The sequence below is a fragment of the Delphinapterus leucas genome, chromosome 4, assembly GCF_059928025.1.
Source record: "Delphinapterus leucas isolate spDelLeu-1000000601 "Yukka" chromosome 4, BTC_Dleu_Yukka2, whole genome shotgun sequence".
NCBI classification, from domain to species: Eukaryota; Metazoa; Chordata; class Mammalia; order Artiodactyla; family Monodontidae; genus Delphinapterus; species Delphinapterus leucas.
In genome coordinates, this window is record NC_143132.1 from 119,363,585 (window position 1) to 119,381,216 (window position 17,632).

The 17,632-nt window shown below is 39.3% G+C and overlaps 2 protein-coding genes across 3 annotated transcripts in view; one reads left to right on the forward strand and one right to left on the reverse strand.

Annotated features, from left to right (window-relative positions):
* MED12L (mediator complex subunit 12L) overlaps window positions 1–17,632 on the reverse strand; it is a 359,593-nt gene that overhangs the window by 244,353 nt on the left and 97,608 nt on the right. Inside the window, exons 14-16 of the mRNA XM_089910995.1 lie at window positions 17,277–17,491; window positions 15,874–15,978; window positions 14,840–15,016 (exon numbers count right to left, since the gene is read on the reverse strand). Coding sequence (XP_089767121.1) covers window positions 14,840–15,016; window positions 15,874–15,978; window positions 17,277–17,491 — 497 coding nt within the window. The remainder of the gene's footprint in view (window positions 1–14,839; window positions 15,017–15,873; window positions 15,979–17,276; window positions 17,492–17,632) is intronic.
* On the forward strand, window positions 5,121–11,747 carry GPR171 (G protein-coupled receptor 171). 2 transcript variants are annotated; one of them, XM_022582783.3, is made up of 2 exons: window positions 5,121–5,383; window positions 9,536–11,747. In XM_022582783.3, exon 2 carries the CDS (start codon window positions 9,597–9,599, stop codon window positions 10,554–10,556), a length of 960 nt encoding a protein of 319 aa, XP_022438491.1. In that variant the 5' UTR covers window positions 5,121–5,383; window positions 9,536–9,596; the 3' UTR covers window positions 10,557–11,747. The 2 variants fall into 2 exon arrangements, with proteins under 2 accessions (XP_022438491.1, XP_030617400.1); XM_030761540.2 differs by lacking the exon at window positions 5,121–5,383 and adding an exon at window positions 5,404–9,398.

The following is a 17,632-nucleotide window of genomic DNA, read 5'->3' on the forward strand; positions in this document are numbered from 1 at the left end:
CCTACCCCAACACACAAACCCTCACAGCGCTGTTTACCCAAAAGGAAACCCTGTGTCATTTTGGGCAGATGACCTGTTATAATTTGTATGATATTATCTTTTGATGTCACATTCTGTATTAATAAAGTCTTTTTTTTTTCTTTTTCTCCATTGTCAAAGCACATAGGTAGTAGCAATAGGGTTTAAGGACAGAATAGAGAAATAATAGCACATACTTTACTAACATCATCAAATAGAAACAAAGCTTAGTTTAAGGGTGCTTTCTAGAGTCTCTAGATTAATCGTTTAGGTGATGCCAATGTATCAAGATTTTCTCATTTGTAAGTGACAAAAGAAAAAAGAGAAGAAAAGAAAAGAAACCTAAAATTCGGCTTGTGCAATAAAAAAAGATTTATTGGCTAATAGACCTGAATGTCCAAAGTTGTGGGTATGGCTTCCATTAATGGGCTGATGCAGGGCTGCAGGTGATGTAACCAGGGCTGGGTTTGTACTATTTTCCAGTCACCTTCCATGGTGTTAGTTTTAACTCATAAAAGGAAGCTGTCAGCTCTCCTTTTGTGGTAGCAAAATAGAAAGGGATAAAATATACAGCAGTCTATGCTATACCAGATAATGAGGTAGCACCAAAAACACACTACGCTAATAAACTAAACTTGCCTTTCTACCTGCCAAACCAGATTCCTCTCCTCAGACTGCCCTTCCCAGGACTGAGACCACAGTCTGCTCCCTGCCAGCCCGATGTCTCAGCGATTTCACCTCTGCAGTCGTTCCCAACTACCCATCTCTTCCCGGCCAATTTCAGATCCTCCTTGCCTCTCACCTAAAAAGGCTGCAAGCGCCTCCAAACTGACTTCTTGTCTTCCGCTTTCTCCCCCAACCCAACACATCCCAAAGCCCGCAGATTCACCTGGTACTGCTGAGCTGACCGCTCCTCTCTTCACATAACCTTCCTGAGCTCTCCACTGCATACTAACTAAAGCATCCAAGATGGACCAGGTGGCACCAAGATTTAGTCTCAGCCTCTTCCTCACACAGGTCCTGCACACATACTCCACGCACCCAGATTGAGTGAGGGTCCCCAAACACCCTCCCTACAGCCCAATCATGTGCATCTTCCCCAAAACCTGCCGCCACTCCCTCACTTCTCAGAAGCAGCTCTTTGCCCACCTTGGTCAGAGGACTGCACTTCCTGGATCCCCACAGGCTCTAACAGCCCAGAGTCTATCTGCATCATCGCAGGTCCTGTGTCCTCCTTGTCACCCTTTCTATACTGTGACCTTCTAAAAGCAACAAACACCTTCTCTAGGATGGGAGTTAAGGAGGCAGCCTGCAGTCAAGAAATAATTATGGTTAGAATTTCTTTTAACCACTTGATCAAAAAACAAAGACTCACATGGCAAGGGCAAGGGAGAACTGCTCCAAAAGTCTTCTCCTGGAAAGTAACAACAGAGTTCATAAAATGTGTCCTGCGCTTTGAAAACATGTTACTCAAATTTCATAAGAAATAGACCATAGCACTCAAGTGGGGGGGGCGGGGGAGAAAGAACTTCAGTGACTAAAAAGAAACAAGATATCCTTTAAGAGTTCCTTTTAAGGGACTTCCCCACTATTAATTATTTTATAACCATGGATCAAATAGCACAGTCACACCTCACAACTGAAAGGTGAGATGCATTGTATGTTGACTTGATAACACTGTACAGTCAATAAAAAGGCGGAAAACCGAAAGGACCGGCCAAGGGAACGACAGGATAGACTCGACCAGCCCTACAACCGAGTTCCCATTCCGAGAATGTACAAAACACATCGGCCTTCAACATATTTCCAAATTTTTACATGATGTTTCATTAAAAAGGGAAAACTAGGGCTTCCCTGGTGGCTCAGTGGTTGAGAGTCCGCCTGCCGATGCAGGGGACACGGGTTCGTGCCCCGGTCCGGGAAGATCCCACATGCCGCGGAGCGGCTGGGCCCGTGAGCCATGGCCGCTGAGCCTGCGCGTCCGGAGCCTGTGCTCCGCAACGGGAGAGGCCACAACAGTGAGAGGCCCGCGTACCAGAAAAAAAAAAAAAAGGGAAAACTGAAGCAGAATTCAAATAATGCAGAAACCTCCACCTCTTGAAAGCTCTGCATCTACAGCTCACTTTAAAACTACTCTGTCTAATCATGTCCATCACTGTCAGATTTGAAGCTACCAATCTCAGAGTCAGGAAAGAATGTCTTTGGACTAACTCAGGTGGGAAAGGGGATTATGTACCTTGAAAAACTTTCAAAACAGGAACCTAAAGCACAATGGCTCCAGAGAGAAGGCTGACTCGGAGCCACAGAAGCTGCTGGAGAAATGTTCTGATCAGCATTCATTAACCAAAGAACAGCCCCCTGCCCAAAGATCATAAAAAAACACTTCAGGATGCAAACTATTTTGAGCTGTGAACATCCCAAGTTGCAAACTCCGTAAGAAAAGTGGGCACAGTGGTGACTGTTCCACTGCCCAGTGGCACTCAAGTTCAAGTTCAAACAGCTGTAAACACTAAATATATGTTGGGGTGGGGGAGGGGGTGGTGGTGGTGACGAACTGACCTGGTGTCCTCCTTTATAACCCCAGTCTCCAACCAACACTTTCATTTGAAGAAGCATAATTAAGTGCTGGGACACTGGGGTCTAACAGTGCTGCTTTGGGCAAGGCCTCAGTTTCCCCCATGCCTTAGTTTCCCCATCTGTAAAGAGAGGAATCTCCTCCATTTCATGGATTTCTTTAAAGAAAATAAATTCTCAGACCTGTGTTCCTGGCCGTGGCAGCGGCTACCTACCCCAACATTCATTTTCTCCTTCCTCATTAGTTCCGAAGGCTACCATGGTACGTTTTGAAAACAAATTTTAGGAATGTTACACATTTGGGACTTCCCTGGCGGTCCAGTGGTTAAGACTCCGCGCTTCCACTGCAGGGGGCACGGGTTCGATCCCTGGTCGGGCAATTAAGATCCCGTGTGCCGCTAGGCGCAGCCAAAGAAAAAAAAGAATGTTACACATTAAAACTGATACTTCTATTGAAATACCGTTGTTTGGTATTTGTGTTCAATAAGAACAAAAGCATGATTTGTGTGGATAAGGGACTGAGGACAAAAAGATTCTCTTTCTCAATTCATGGGGCAATTCAGCTTCAATTTTTAAATATACAAAATACCCATTGAAGTAAATAGTATGTCATTTCTTAAATAAGTATTGCCAGGACGAAGGTAAGGGAAACACAACTTCCCCTCACTTCCGACTTGGGTTTCTGAAATACTGGGTTAGTGATGATGCGCAATTTCCTAGAACGCTAAGGAAATATCCGCTGAAAAACATCTGTCCTTATTAATGAAACAGAAAGAAGTGACCTATGGAAATTCAAATGGAACTCATGTTAAAGACAAAAACAACAACAGGGACGGTAGCCAAGCATGTTTCTACTGTGAATAAACCTCTGCAAAATGCAAGGTGCCTCAAGCTCATTCTCAAAAGGAGGAACATGGTTTAGTTTCACTATTAAAAGATTGGTTTCTCACTATTCCAAAAAGGAAATGGAACATCAAGAACTAGGAGACTTTAGCTCTTTTATATTTGGCAATCCAGACACAAAAAACTGCCTATAGTAGATTTTTAAGAACAGTTGAATGTATCTGATTCTATCTATACCCCAAAGTGAAGGGGGAAGTACACATATAAATATGCCTATCTAAAAAAGAAAAAAGAAACTTGACCAAAAACCTTTGATTCCAGTGTCCCTTCATATCAGTTTAAAACCAGTCACCACTCAGCTGGCAGCTAAACTGCACCTCACCGAATTCTTCCCATCTCACCCTCTCCATCCCCCTGTGAGTGTAAACTGTGGTCGTAACTGCTCACTTCACTTGACTGTCTGCAGGCATGTCTTTTCTGAAGTGGACAGAAGTGAGTTCTATCCAATGTGACGCACACAAATCTTAAAAGACAGAGCGTTTCCCAGCACTATTACGATGAAAGTTAACATTGGTTCCTAACGAAAACCAAATACAAAGTTTGAGAAAGATTTGGGTTTCTTCCTCCAATTTTTGAGTGAATATATGTAAAGTTATTCTTTTGCAAAATACAGTAATAACAATAACTACCTGAATTCGAAAGAACATCGGAGTATCAGAAACAAATGGACACTGTCATCGTAAGCGTCTTGACACATTATTGTTTTCAAAAGTTCCCTAGATCCTCCTTAAATTCCCTCCAGCTTGACAGTCCTCATTCAGTCTTTTGAGAGATTTTTCCTTAGCAAAGTGAATACCAAAAGGGAGGCATTTTAGATTCTAGAGAGGTTTCTTCTGACTTTTTTCTTTATTATTTGGAAAACTAAGAATTATTGAGAGAAAAAGAGATGAAACCAAAGTACCCTCCAAGACAATGAAGCAATAGAAAAACCCAGATCCTAAGTGATCAGGCAATGGCTTTGCACTTAACAAATCACCTTTGGACCGGCACACTCACTCCCCCACAGGAAGAATGAACATTTACCCAAACAATTTAAATGTACACTGGAGCTTCCCTTTTCATAGAATCTATTAATTACTAAACACCTGTCTCAATTCATTATGCCGTTGTGGCCAAATTGACAAATGCGCACCCCAGGTTTACTCTCATAACTGAGAAAAACAGATCCAATATCTTTTTGAATAAAAAGATTACAAACTATAAAACAGTATGCACAACATAATAACATTTTTAAGTGGGTATACACGTAGAAAAATTTTAAAACGTATGTACCAAAAACGTTAACAATGATTATCTCTCTACATAATGATTTTCCTCTTCTCTTTCCAGATTTAACAACATAAACTTGACCATATCGTTTTTGTTTGTTAATAGACGTCTCAGCAGGATCCAAACTGCAACCATCTTTTAAATTATAACTCTGAAAGACTGATGAGTATCAGTATGTATACTAAAGAAATTTTGCTTAAACACCTAATATCTTTAACTCACAACACCATTCAAGGCACAAAAGATTGACATTCTTTAAAATCATTATGACGAAATACACATCTGGGGTGTTTTCAAAACAAAAAATCACACCTAGGTATTACAACAGACGAATAAAAATCTTCCCTCTAAAAGAAGAGACGAATCTGAATTGTTTAAGAAAGCTTACACCAAATTGAAAAGGACTTGAAGAGGCTTCCATACAGTTAAGCTATGTGCAAACCACAGTTTCATCTACGTCAATATGCAGCATTTTAAAACCACATAAAAAGGAAAGGAAATTGTTAGCGCAGCCGGCAGTCCTGCAATGAGGCTGCTACCGCTGTAGCTAGCCAAACAGCTCACGCTTCTCTGCAGACTGGGAGCAAGGCGAGCTGAGGCTCAGAGAATATACCCCCAGGTATGTCTTTTTAAATACTTAATATATCCAAATGTCTTTCCATGGAAGGGAAATCTATGATTTTCAGCGCTTAAACCATGTAAGTTGAAAATGCCAGCATGTAATAAGGTTGCTGTGCAAGAAGGCACCAATTATTAAACTCCAAATGGATTCTCACCGTGAACTACGCTGTAATTTTCTTCTTCCTGATGACCTCATCCATCCCTTTCAGAAAGACAGCTTAATTCAGACAAGACTGAATACTGCTTACTTATAGGTAAGCTTAACTATTCAGTAACTCGATTTTATAACTGGATGGATAAAGGCCATTGTTGTAGGTCTTCACGACAGGGCACAACAGGTCTCTACAAACATTACGATAGGTAATTTCAAGAAAATTCCATTGTGACTTCCGTAAAAAAATATCTAATGAGTTTCTAAGCAATGGGCAGTCTCAAACAAAGGAGACACTTGAAATCTTTTCTTGATTTTGCTGGAATACATCTGGGTACCTCAGATGTCCACAGGCTAATAACTGGTTGAAAAAATACTCATGAAGCACTTAGTTTTCAAATTCATGGTAGAAAACACAGAATGTTATTATAGTACAATTTAACCTCTCCTTGATAAGACCAAAATGTTTAAATAAAGAGATTTGTGTTTCATTGAAATCTAGACTGAGGTTCAAGAAAAGCGACGGCGAGGCACTGCCTCTCAAGCATTATCGAATGAACAGTTACACTGTAATTATTTTTAAATAAATTACCCATGAGTGGTATATATGGTCAGTTCCAGTTACATAGTATATTAATTGATCAAAACAAATTATTTTCTAATCCTTCTCTTTACCACATATTCATCTATAAAATGAGACTTTATAATTGTATGAGCAAAAGGGGCACTCAGAGAAACACATAATATGTTAGTTCTCTTATAATGTAGCATTTGCAATACAACAGCATAGGCCAAAATCCTAGCACTTTGTAAAGGAACAGTGAGCAAAGGTGGGAGATGAGGGTCCATCTACACCAACACTAGCTTCTGACCCAGAGAACAAAAAAGACGTTTAGAACGCCCAGGTACTAAATAAATGGTTACTATTAAAAGTCAAGTCATAAGGAATTCAGTAAAGCCTAGAGTAGACTTCAGACCTGAAGAGCTTCCTTCAGGCATTTAGGATAGGCAGGATTGGAGCTGGGAAGAATAAAGGCAGAGAGTCTAGGGAATAATCAACAAGGTCGGATCCTAGCCTGCTCTAAGGAGCCGGGAAACCTTGACCAACACCCAAGTGCTAGACCTCAGTCTCCTCAAATCTGGGGATTGGACCAGATGCTATTAATAAAGGTTCCCTCCATCCTTAGAATCCTACGATCCCCAAATTGTATCACAACGAAAAGTACAAAGGAAGGAAGGAAGGAAGAGCTCCCAGAACCGTAGAGATCCCACCAACCTAAAGTAGAGAGTTGGGAGGAAGAGAGTGTGGATGATACGGAGGGACTAGGTCACAGGAATTTTGAAAGTAAAGGAGGTTTAGGCTTAAAAGATAGAAGCTAGGTTTGGTTTTTAAATACATGTACTGTAAAATGAAACATCAAAACACATGGAGCCTAAACATCTTTTAGTAGTATTTAGGAAAAATGAATGAATACTTTATTTCTGCTCTTTTACATGAAAATTGCTTAGACTATAGTTCCTCCCAATAGTAAGCACTTAGTAAAGGTTTGCTACTATAATAATAATAACAAGGAAGACAAATATCATATGATATTGCTTCTATGTGGAATCTAAAAAAAAAAAAGGTACAAATGAAACCTATTTACAAAACAGAAATAGAGTCACAGATGTAGAAAACAAACTTATGGTTACCAAGGGGGAAGGGAAGAGATAGATTTGGAGATTGGGATTGACATACACACACTACCATATATAAAATAGATAACTAATAAGGACCTACTGTATAGCACAGGGCACTCTACTCAGTGCTCTGTAATGACCTATATGGGAAGAGAATTTTAAAATTGTTACTCCAAACAATAATAATAATCAACATCATTATTACTGTTGTTATTATTGAGAGAAAGTTTCGAAGTGATTTTGAACATGGCTTCTGAGATCAGACTGTCTGGGTGCGACTCCTGGCTCTATAACTTACCAGCTATATAACCCTGAGTGTTAGCCTTGTGGTGCCTCAGTTTTCTCATCTGTAAGACAGGGATAATAACATCTACGTGATAGAAATAATGAAAGGTTAAATAAGTACGTGTAAAGTACTTGGCATGGTGCCAGACACAAAGTACGTGCTTGATTACTTTCATTGAGTTTAGTACAGAATGACAATATTCATGGACCCTCAAGTCCTATCTCAGGTACGGAAAGGCGAAGGACGTATACCCTTTAAATGTCACTTTAACTTAGAAAGCTTTATGTACATCTGCCTTATCCATCCACTTGCATACTGTTTCACCCCAAGAGGTACATAATGGATCATTAAATAATTAGGAGAATTAAGATTCAGAAAGGCTTCTGAAGTTCTTGTTTGTTTTTTAAAAGGACGTTTCAGAGAATGGGCTTGTTTGGCCTTCATAGCCACTATACTTACTATTTGCTATTTTTACAAGCCACATATCAATTTTTTCTTGCCAGAACACAAAAGCGATCTTCTGATTATTAAAACAAAGGAAGAAAGGTGTTTAAGATGCATGAGGAGGGTGTTTATCAGGAAGTAGCACCAGGAAGAATACCTGTGGCCCAAAGAGCATGAGTTTGACTAGACCAGGTCAAAGGGAATAAATGATACCCAGTTTGTTTTAACTTGCGCTATAAATCACCCAATGTTCCAGATTTGAAGGGAACGTGACAAGATTTTGTCACCATCAGTGATGATCACAACGGTTCTAAGGGCAGGTCTTAAACTTCTAGCCCTGAGTGCTGCAAAACCCACAATGAAAGAAGAAGAAGAAGAAGAAGAAAAAAAAACCCTCAAATGTTAAAGTTAGATGTCTTCAAACATCTGTATATATAACTGAGCTTCTCTTTGAGAACAGTGTAACCAATGATCATACACCCTTGCCCTAGAAGCCTTTAAAATACGTTCTTAGTCAAACTTCTCACCAACACTGACATGGAAACATGGAAACATCTATACACGCACTGTTCAAGAGAAATATAAAGCAAACCACAAAGGTACTTTAAAATTACCTCACAGCTACACTTAAAAAAGCAAAAAGAAACAGGCTAAATTAATTTTAATATTTAACCTAATATATCAAAAATATCATTTCAAGATGTGCTCAATATAAAAATTAAAGACATATTTTACTAATTGTACTATTTGCATAAAATAGTACAATTTTACTACTTGCACTATTCTTTATAATATCTTACACTAAATCTTTAAAACCCAGTGGGTACTTTGCACTTACAGCACACATCAATTTGTACTGGTCACATTTCAAGGGCTTAATGGTCACAGGTGGCTGCAGCCTACCAAACTGGATAGCACAGGTCTGTACCATCATAAATCTAGCGCAACAAGGCAAGACCAGAGTCTAATCCTACAACTTTTTCTGCCAAAAAAAGAAAAACGAAATGAAATTCTCATTGTGAAAATGTTCTAGTGGGTTACACAATAAAAGGCCTACCTTTTAGATACAATCTTTCAGATTTTAGTACAATTTTCTGTCCTTCCTCACCTCCCCTAGGTTCCAGCCTAGGTTCCGCTAGCATGAAGAGCTCTGTCAATCTATGAGAACAGAAAGCCAGGAAGCCTCATTGAGAGGCTCTTCAGGCTCAGCCACAACCAAACCTTTTTTGTTTCCTCTCTCTATTTCTCAGAATTTCAGTTCACTTATCTCCTCTGCAAACTAACTTCCAACCCAACTGATAACAAAAGAGCTATCAGAATGCAAAAGTGTGAAGTCAAAAATATCTTTTCTAGAAGCAACCTACGCGGGATTTCCCAAAATCATAAAATCAGACCATGGAAAACCCAGGCTTCCTCATAATCTAAGATGGTCCCACCAGTCCACACAATCTAGTAAGTTCACCAATACAATTCTAAGAGGCAGAGAGACTGTGACCGTGGTTTTGTGAATGCAGTTGTGCTTGAAGAAAATAATATCCAATTTGAATTATTAACCTCCCTTCTCTCCCCTTTCTTTTCTATTTTAACAGATACTTTGGATTTTTTTTTTTTTATGGTGGGGGGACAGCGTCATCTTGAGGGAAAGTAAGGATGACCAACAGTTCTACCTTCTGCCCAGTTTACAGAGACCTGGAGCCGTTCACATATTTTTTTTATTTAGTTTTCCTTGTTGGAATTATTGGAAGTTGTTTTGCAGCCTGGGCTTTCATACAGAAAAACACAAATCACAGGTGTGTAAGCATATACTTAATTAATTTGCTTACAGCCGACTTCCTGCTTACTCTGGCATTACCAGTAAAAATCACTGTCGACTTGGGCGTGGCCCCCTGGAAGCTGAGGATATTCCACTGCCAAGTAACAGCCTGCCTCATCTACATTAATATGTACTTATCAATTATCTTCCTAGCATTTGTTAGCATTGATCGCTGTCTTCAGTTGACATACAGCTGCAAGATTTATCGAATACAAGAACCTGGATTTGCCAAAATGATATCGACTGTTGTATGGTTAATGGTCCTTCTTATAATGGTGCCAAACATGGTAATTCCCATCAAAGACATGAAGGAAAAGCCCAACGTGGGTTGCGTGGAATTCAAAAAGGAGTTTGGAAGAAACTGGCATTTGCTGACAAATTTCATATGCATAGCAATATTCTTCAATTTCTCAGCCATCATCTTAATATCTAACTGCCTTGTCATTCGACAACTCTACAGAAACAAAGATAATGAAAATTATCCAAACGTGAAAAGAGCTCTCATCAATATACTTTTGGTGACTACAGGCTACATCATATGTTTTGTTCCTTATCACATTGTCCGAATCCCATACACCCTCAGCCAGACAGAGGTCATATCTGACTGCTCCACCAGGATTTCACTTTTCAAAGCCAAGGAGGCCACACTGCTGCTGGCTGTGTCCAACCTGTGTTTTGATCCGATCCTGTACTATCACCTCTCAAAAGCTTTCCGCTTAAAGGTCACGGAGACGTTTGCTTCACATAAGGAGACCAAGGCTCAGAAAGAAAAATCAGGTGGTGAAAACAATGCATAAAATATGGGATTTTCTCACGCTATCTCTTCCTGCCTTACTGGACAATTGAGTGTACAAAACTGCTGGGAAGGAGGGGAAGAAAGAGCCTCCATAAGTAAAAACACAGGCAGCTAGCAAATGTGGCTTGGTTCACTGAGAAACCCTGTTTCTAAATGCAAGCCAAGCAGTACTCTCGTGGTTGTCGATGCTCCTTAACCCAAACGTTTGTACAAAAAACTAAAACGTCTTGTTGCACCGACATAAACCCTGCAATATCCTTGAAATCTAAATGGCCTCTATGACACAGACTGAAGTATTCATGCGGTATTCATTTAAAGGCCTGGAACTGACTTCCTGATAGAAATATGCAAAATAATCTCCATGTCAGTTTCCAGAAAGCCCTTCAGCAATACGATTTAAAGTCCTTTAGATCGGTTAAAAAAAAAAAAAAAAAAAAAAAAAAAGCCAGCTTATTTGTTAAGTGAAACCACCTGGGCTGTGCCTGATTTTGTTTTAATCCATCACTTCAAAAATGGTAACCTTTTAGCTCACTACTCCAATTTTTAATAGCTAATTGTTTCCTACCACAATAGCTTGAAATTCTCTTAAGCTTTTTTTTTAAGCTTAATTTAAAAAGGCTTGGAAATACATGGATAGTTTTTAATGAACTATATATCCTTATATTCTACCTGTAGGCTATAAATAAAGATTTTCTACTGTCAATAATGACAAATCCAGTGATTCCTTAGTATTATTTTGTAGCAATATGAAATAGACCCCATAACATTTTCAAGGGGGGTTGTTAAATTATACTAACTGCTAAAACTACTGTTTTGGAACTCACATCAAAGGTATGGAAAAATAGCACCAGTCACATGGTCTTCAGACAGACAGGCCGACACCACATAGCAAGGCCTTGTTAGAAATGCAGCACGTGCTGGGCTGATGGGTGCCAGCCAGGTCCTGAAGATGAGTCTGACCCCATGTAGGGCCGGCAGTTTAAAGAATGGGTGACTCTACTCTCAGGGTCACAACCCGTTGATCAAATTCTCTCAAATGCCAGTAATGCAGCATGGATTCAATAGTTGGTAATAAATAAAATACTTATTTAGGGAAAAGAAGGCTGAGAAGTTTAGACAAGCATACCTAAGGCTTTGTATCTTTTTTTTTGTTTCAGTTACAAAAGTCGACATTAAAACAATTGGTAATGCATTTGCGTTAGCTGCAATGATTAAGAAACGGTATTCCTCAAACAAAAACAAACACAGAGAACAGAGTGGTGGTTACCAGAGGGGAAGGACTGGGGAGGAGGATGAAACGGGTAAAGGGGATCAACTGTATGGTGACAGAGGGAAACTAAATTTTGGGGGGTGAGCACTCTGTAAGGCAGGGATCCCCAACCCGCAGGCCGAGGACTGTTACTGGTCCGCAGCCTGTCGGGAACCGCAGAGCAGGAGGTGAGGGGCGGGCAGGCGAGCGAAGCTTCATCCGCCGCTCCCCAGCGCTCCCGTTACCGCCTGAGCAATTCCCCCACCCCATCCGTGGCAAAACTGTCTTCCGTGAAACCGGTCCCGGTGCCAGAAAGGTTGGGGACCGCGGCTGTAGTGGATATAGAAGTAGACATATAACGTTGTACACGTGAAACATAGAATGTTTTCAATCCACATTACCTCAATAAAAATAAATGATCTCAAAGGATGGGGAAAGAAAAAGAAAGAAAGAAATGGTGTTCCTGGAAGCTAACAAAACAAGTTTGATTCCAGACTCATTTTTTAGCTCTGCACTGAGAACTATTTTCTGAAGCTTGAACCCTAAAGACGACTCCTATCCACAATTTTACAATACATTCTCTGAGTTTGAAGAGAACAATAAAGGAGAAAATGCACTAAAAAGTGCCTCTTACACCTATAACAGGGTAGATACTGGACAAACTCCAGCTAGCTAGTGCTAATGACAGGAACCCCAGTCGGCATCACGTATCTAACACAGACAGCATCTAAGTGACTCACCTGTGGTACAGGCTGGGAGAATGCCTAGACACCAGAACCTGTGCTTGTTGGCAATCTAAGAACATGTTTTTACTGAAGAGCAGATCAAGACATTCATATACGACCATATATGAAACTAGTTTACTTTCCTGAATCTTTTGGTCAAGTCCCCTTTTAGTCTTCTCTCCTTGGCCTTCACTCACTAGAGCCACATTTGAGAGACAAAGGAGAGGAAAAAAAAAAACTTTTTGTTTTTTTAATCATATTCTTATATTCTCCTCACATGCATGATTGGCTAGTCGAGTTTTCCCTTTTATTAAGGAAGAGAACCAGACTCACTACAGCATTCCTAACGTCACTGTTCTATTAATATATACTTTTATTTCCCCGTTTTTGATGGCTTATTCTAAATTTCCCGCCCAGGAAAGGAGCTTCTGGACAATTGGTGAGAGAAGGCTGTTAAAAAAATTGTACCCTACAACATCAATTTTCTAGCATTTCTTTTATGATTGCACATTACAGTTGAATTATGTCATAACTCATCGTGAGGCTTATAGTCACATCATTCATGCTCTTTCCTCTAAGGAAGGGGACAGTCTTGAGAATGCTGTGCTGGGAACCACTGTGTCACCAAAGGTCACGCGAACAACAGAGGAAAGAAGCCCATGCTTGGGCAGCCCCCTGCTCTCACACCCACACACGGGCGAGGGAGACGTCCAAAGCGCTGCTCACCCAAGAGAAGAGCACAGAACCCTCAACCAATGTGAACCATTTTCAACTTTTTGCCATATTTCCTTTCCTTCATTTCCCCTGTCCATTTTTTTAATAAACTTTTTAATTTGGAATAATTTAAAATTTACAGAAAAGGTATAAAGATAGTATAGAGAGTTCCCACATACTCTTCATCTAGTCTGCCCTAAAGCTAATGCCTTACATACCACGATACATTTGTCAAAAGTAGGAAATTAACGCCTGTGCATTATTATTAACTCCAGACTGCAGCATGGCGTCTTTTTGACTCTATTTTAAAACAAATCACAGACATCATGATAGTTCAGCCATGAATTCTTCAGGATACATCTCTAAAATATCAGGCTACTCTTTTTGGCTGCCCTAAATAAACAGTGAAGTTATTCCATTATGTGGGAAATGAGTGATGCCTACTGGTAGCAGCTGAAAAATATTGATATATTCAGCCAGTGATAAACAAGAAAAAATTGTAGCTACTTTTGATATAGCCCCGGGCATAGAAAAATTAACAAGGGGTTCTCAATTGTAACAAGAAAAAAATATATGGGTGTAGTGATTTTGAGAGTCATTTCGGAGAGTGTTCAAAAATAACCAAAAAATTTAAGAAAATATTTAGCCTAGAGATCAAAACTCCTCAAAGATATCCAGTAAATAACATAATATGTACCTCACAATTACATTTTTTGTTAAAATAATAATAATAATAGTCTTCAATGAAAAAAAAAAAGACTCACTGAAATTACACTTAAAATAAAATTCCAGGGAAAAAGATAGTGAACCTAAGAATTTTAAAAAAAAATTTACAAATTTTGGCCCCATTTTCACTACAAATATCAAAAAAACTAATCTTGTTTCCCTTCAGAATAAAGCATATCACCTGTTATGACTCAAAACACTAAACTTCCTGGCAACTATTTTCCATATGCTATCCAGTTCTTAGAGTCAACAGGTCAAAATCCAAGTCCATCTCATACACAGCCTCTTCTATGAAGCCATTACCGATTTCTCAACCAGATGCTCTCCCCCTTTCCAATATTTATTCTTTGAGAGTGGAAGAGACGCAGGAATGTCAAACGGTTCTCCTTCCAGTGGACACTTGGGTTTTTACTTAATTACCGCACTTACTTTGGTGCTTGTCATTTTGTAGACATTTGCCTCCCTCCTATCTTATTCATCTTTCCTGTGCCCAAAAATTCTTACTCATCTGTATAATACCAAAAGTACCTACCACAACACAGTGCACATAGAGGCTACTCAGTAAATGAGTTTCAAATTGAAGTAGGAAAACACATTCAGACATCATTTGCAGTGACTCAGATGCTCTTGATAAAAGGACATTGACATAGAAAATTCTGTTAAATCTAGCCAGCCAGTAGTAGTATCACACCACTAACTTGGACTACATGAGCACATAAGCTACATGACGAGAATCAATAACAAAAGAAGTAGTGAAGGCAAAAACTCACCTGCTATCGTACGTAGTACACAGGCAAGCAGTTGAATAATCAATGGTCAATGACCCTGCAGTGAAATAATCAGGTTGCCAACTGACAAGCTGTGACTTACCAGAGGTATGGGAAAATGGGTTGCATACTGCAGATGTCGTAGGAGGTCATAATTAGATGGAAAAATTAACTCCCTTGGTTTTTCTCTCTTCAACAGCTTCTCACCGTTAACTGACATTCTTCTGCCCAGGGAAGGGTTAGCATTCTCACAGGACTCTCCAGGCACGGGAGAAAAAATCTAAGTCATGTAAAACAAATGTTGGAGATTGTAAATGAAAGAGAGCAAAACTAAAACACAGAACTTCAAACCCACAAGACACTCACACCATATCCTTTCCTTATTTAACCAATGAGCAAAATAATAGACTGTGTTAATTTGCACAAGTTTATATTCAGATCATTAGCATCATCCCCCATCCTGAAGATGAGACAATGACAACCACACACGTAAGAAATGTGCACAGCTACATTTCCTGGAGGACCAGAGATAAAATCAGACTTATAGGTAAGTGTTCTCCTCATAGGGTTACATTTCCTAGAAAAACATATACACAGAAACAATTCACTAATAAAGCTCATGAACAACAGATCTAAAGGTTTTAGTCTGTACCCCAAGCAACATGTGTTTTCATAAAGAGTTAGTTACACATTGAGATCCCTGAGGAAGAACACGTTGTAATTATACCGAGATAAAGCAGAAGAATGTATAACAAGTCCAGAGCCAGGAAAGCTGTTATTGAGAAGCTGAACACACATTCAGCAAATCAACATGGGCTGTCCTGAGGAAACGACATTCATGTATTCCTGAGATAATGACCTCTAAATGAACAAAGGAGTCACAGTCAACCAGGAGGATGGGACTGTTAGAATGTACAAAAGGAGGCAAGGCAGCCAAAACTGAGGATGAGCTGAAATGAGATAACTGCATGAGATGATTAACTGAGGGCTCGGGTGGAATGCGAGAGGACGACATTCACGTCACAAGTACATAGTTCATTCCAACGCACAGGGCAAGGGGCAGAAGGACAGAGACAGTTGGGGCAGAGGTGGGGAGGAGTGGTTAATGGTCAATAAGAATTTGAAGGTTGAACCTACTGGAAATTCCGAACCAAAGTCAGTTTTAAAGTCACTCTTGTCTACTTCATCAAAAATATTAGTAGTTCCTGAGTCAATGCCCATATGCGCCATAATAGTCTGTTCCTAATAATTGTCAGAGAAAGAAAGTCACGTTGTAAACTCTGTAGTTCATAAAGAAGCTGTGGAGCTAAAACACGACAGTGACATTTTAAACCATCTTATGTCCCTTTTCCCCCTAGTGTCTTTTTTTCTCCATATAAAGAAAAGGAAGTTAAGACACCCATTGCTTTACAAAGTCACATTATTTGTCCTCATGATGAAAAAGATTTAACTTCCGTGATATTTTAAGGGAAAAAGGACACAAACTTCCTGATTAAAAACAAACTGGCCATAATTTCCTTCTTGGGGGTATTCCTAGTCACACGCTCACCAACTTGCCTTAGTAAGAAAAATCTAAGAGTATATTTAAGATAATAAGATACTTTGATGTCCAAAAAGAGAAAAGAGAAAACAGAAACATAGAAAAAGCATAAACAGGTAACTTTATTTTTTACTCTTTTTAACTTCTACTGTGGACAAATTTAGAAACAAAAGTATTTACATTAAAGAAATAATTTTTAAAAATCTTAAGAGTACAAACTACAAATTCACGTGTGCAATTTTAATGGCAGGTTTTTAAATTACAAGGATAGCCACTATTTTTAAAATATCATCATAGTATATGCTTAAACTCTCTCAGAACCAATATGAGGCTTTATTTTTAAAAAACTGTCACAATCTCTCACCATTTTCTACTATTTCCCATCACCAACTTCATGTTTTTTTGCCTTGAAAATTTCCATAAGTATCTGGAACAATGTCCAAAATACAAGAAATTGGCAGAAAATTATAAAGTCATACAGTATAAAGTAATTTGTTAAAAAGAGCAATTCTGCAACATTTGAGAGAGGTTAAATTTTTAATTCATTGAAATGAAAATACGATGTGTTATGACAAAAACGTACGCATAAAAGAGTGATATAAGTAACGAATGATACATTGGAGAAAAGATGCTCCTCAGAATGAAAACAGACAGGATTTTAGGACCAAAACAAGTCCAATTTTGAGGCTCCACATTAAAGGAAAACTGGAGATTAGAAATACGTAAAATTGGAAGAATATAATTCCAATCCAATGAAAAATGTGATAGCCTGTCAAATCTTTTCATTACTAGTTTTAGCATAGCCAAAAGAAAATTCTAGGAGATATAAACTACAGTCCAAATTTTTTGTGTGTGAGTGAGGAGCAGAGATAAATGAGCTTTGAAGCAAGAAGAGTACAACTGGAAACGATCGCCCTTCCACCACCACACAATCCCTCTGACAGCCGTTCCCCAGCAGAGTCTGGTTTCTGGGGGTGGAACACCCCTCCCAGGGCCATACCTCCATCTTCACGTCATGGTCCTTTGCATAGTGCTCGTCTGCATTCTCTCCTGCTGGCGACCGGGGCCGAGTGGAGGCGGTGATGGACAGGTCTCCTCGAGAGATGAGGGTGCACATGTAGGCGTCATGGGAGAAGACGTCGTGCCGGATGAACTCACAGAAGAGCAGCACCAGGTTCACAAATTCCACCTTCTCACATTCACTGTTTGGATCCGCTGTAAAGAAACAAATTCAATCAAGAATCAGTTCCCTCAACTGGGTAGGGGAAAAAAACCCAAAAAAAACAATGACTAATTTTAACAATATTTTCACTATCTTTTATTTTTCTTTTAACAAAATAAGGGATTTATTGGAAA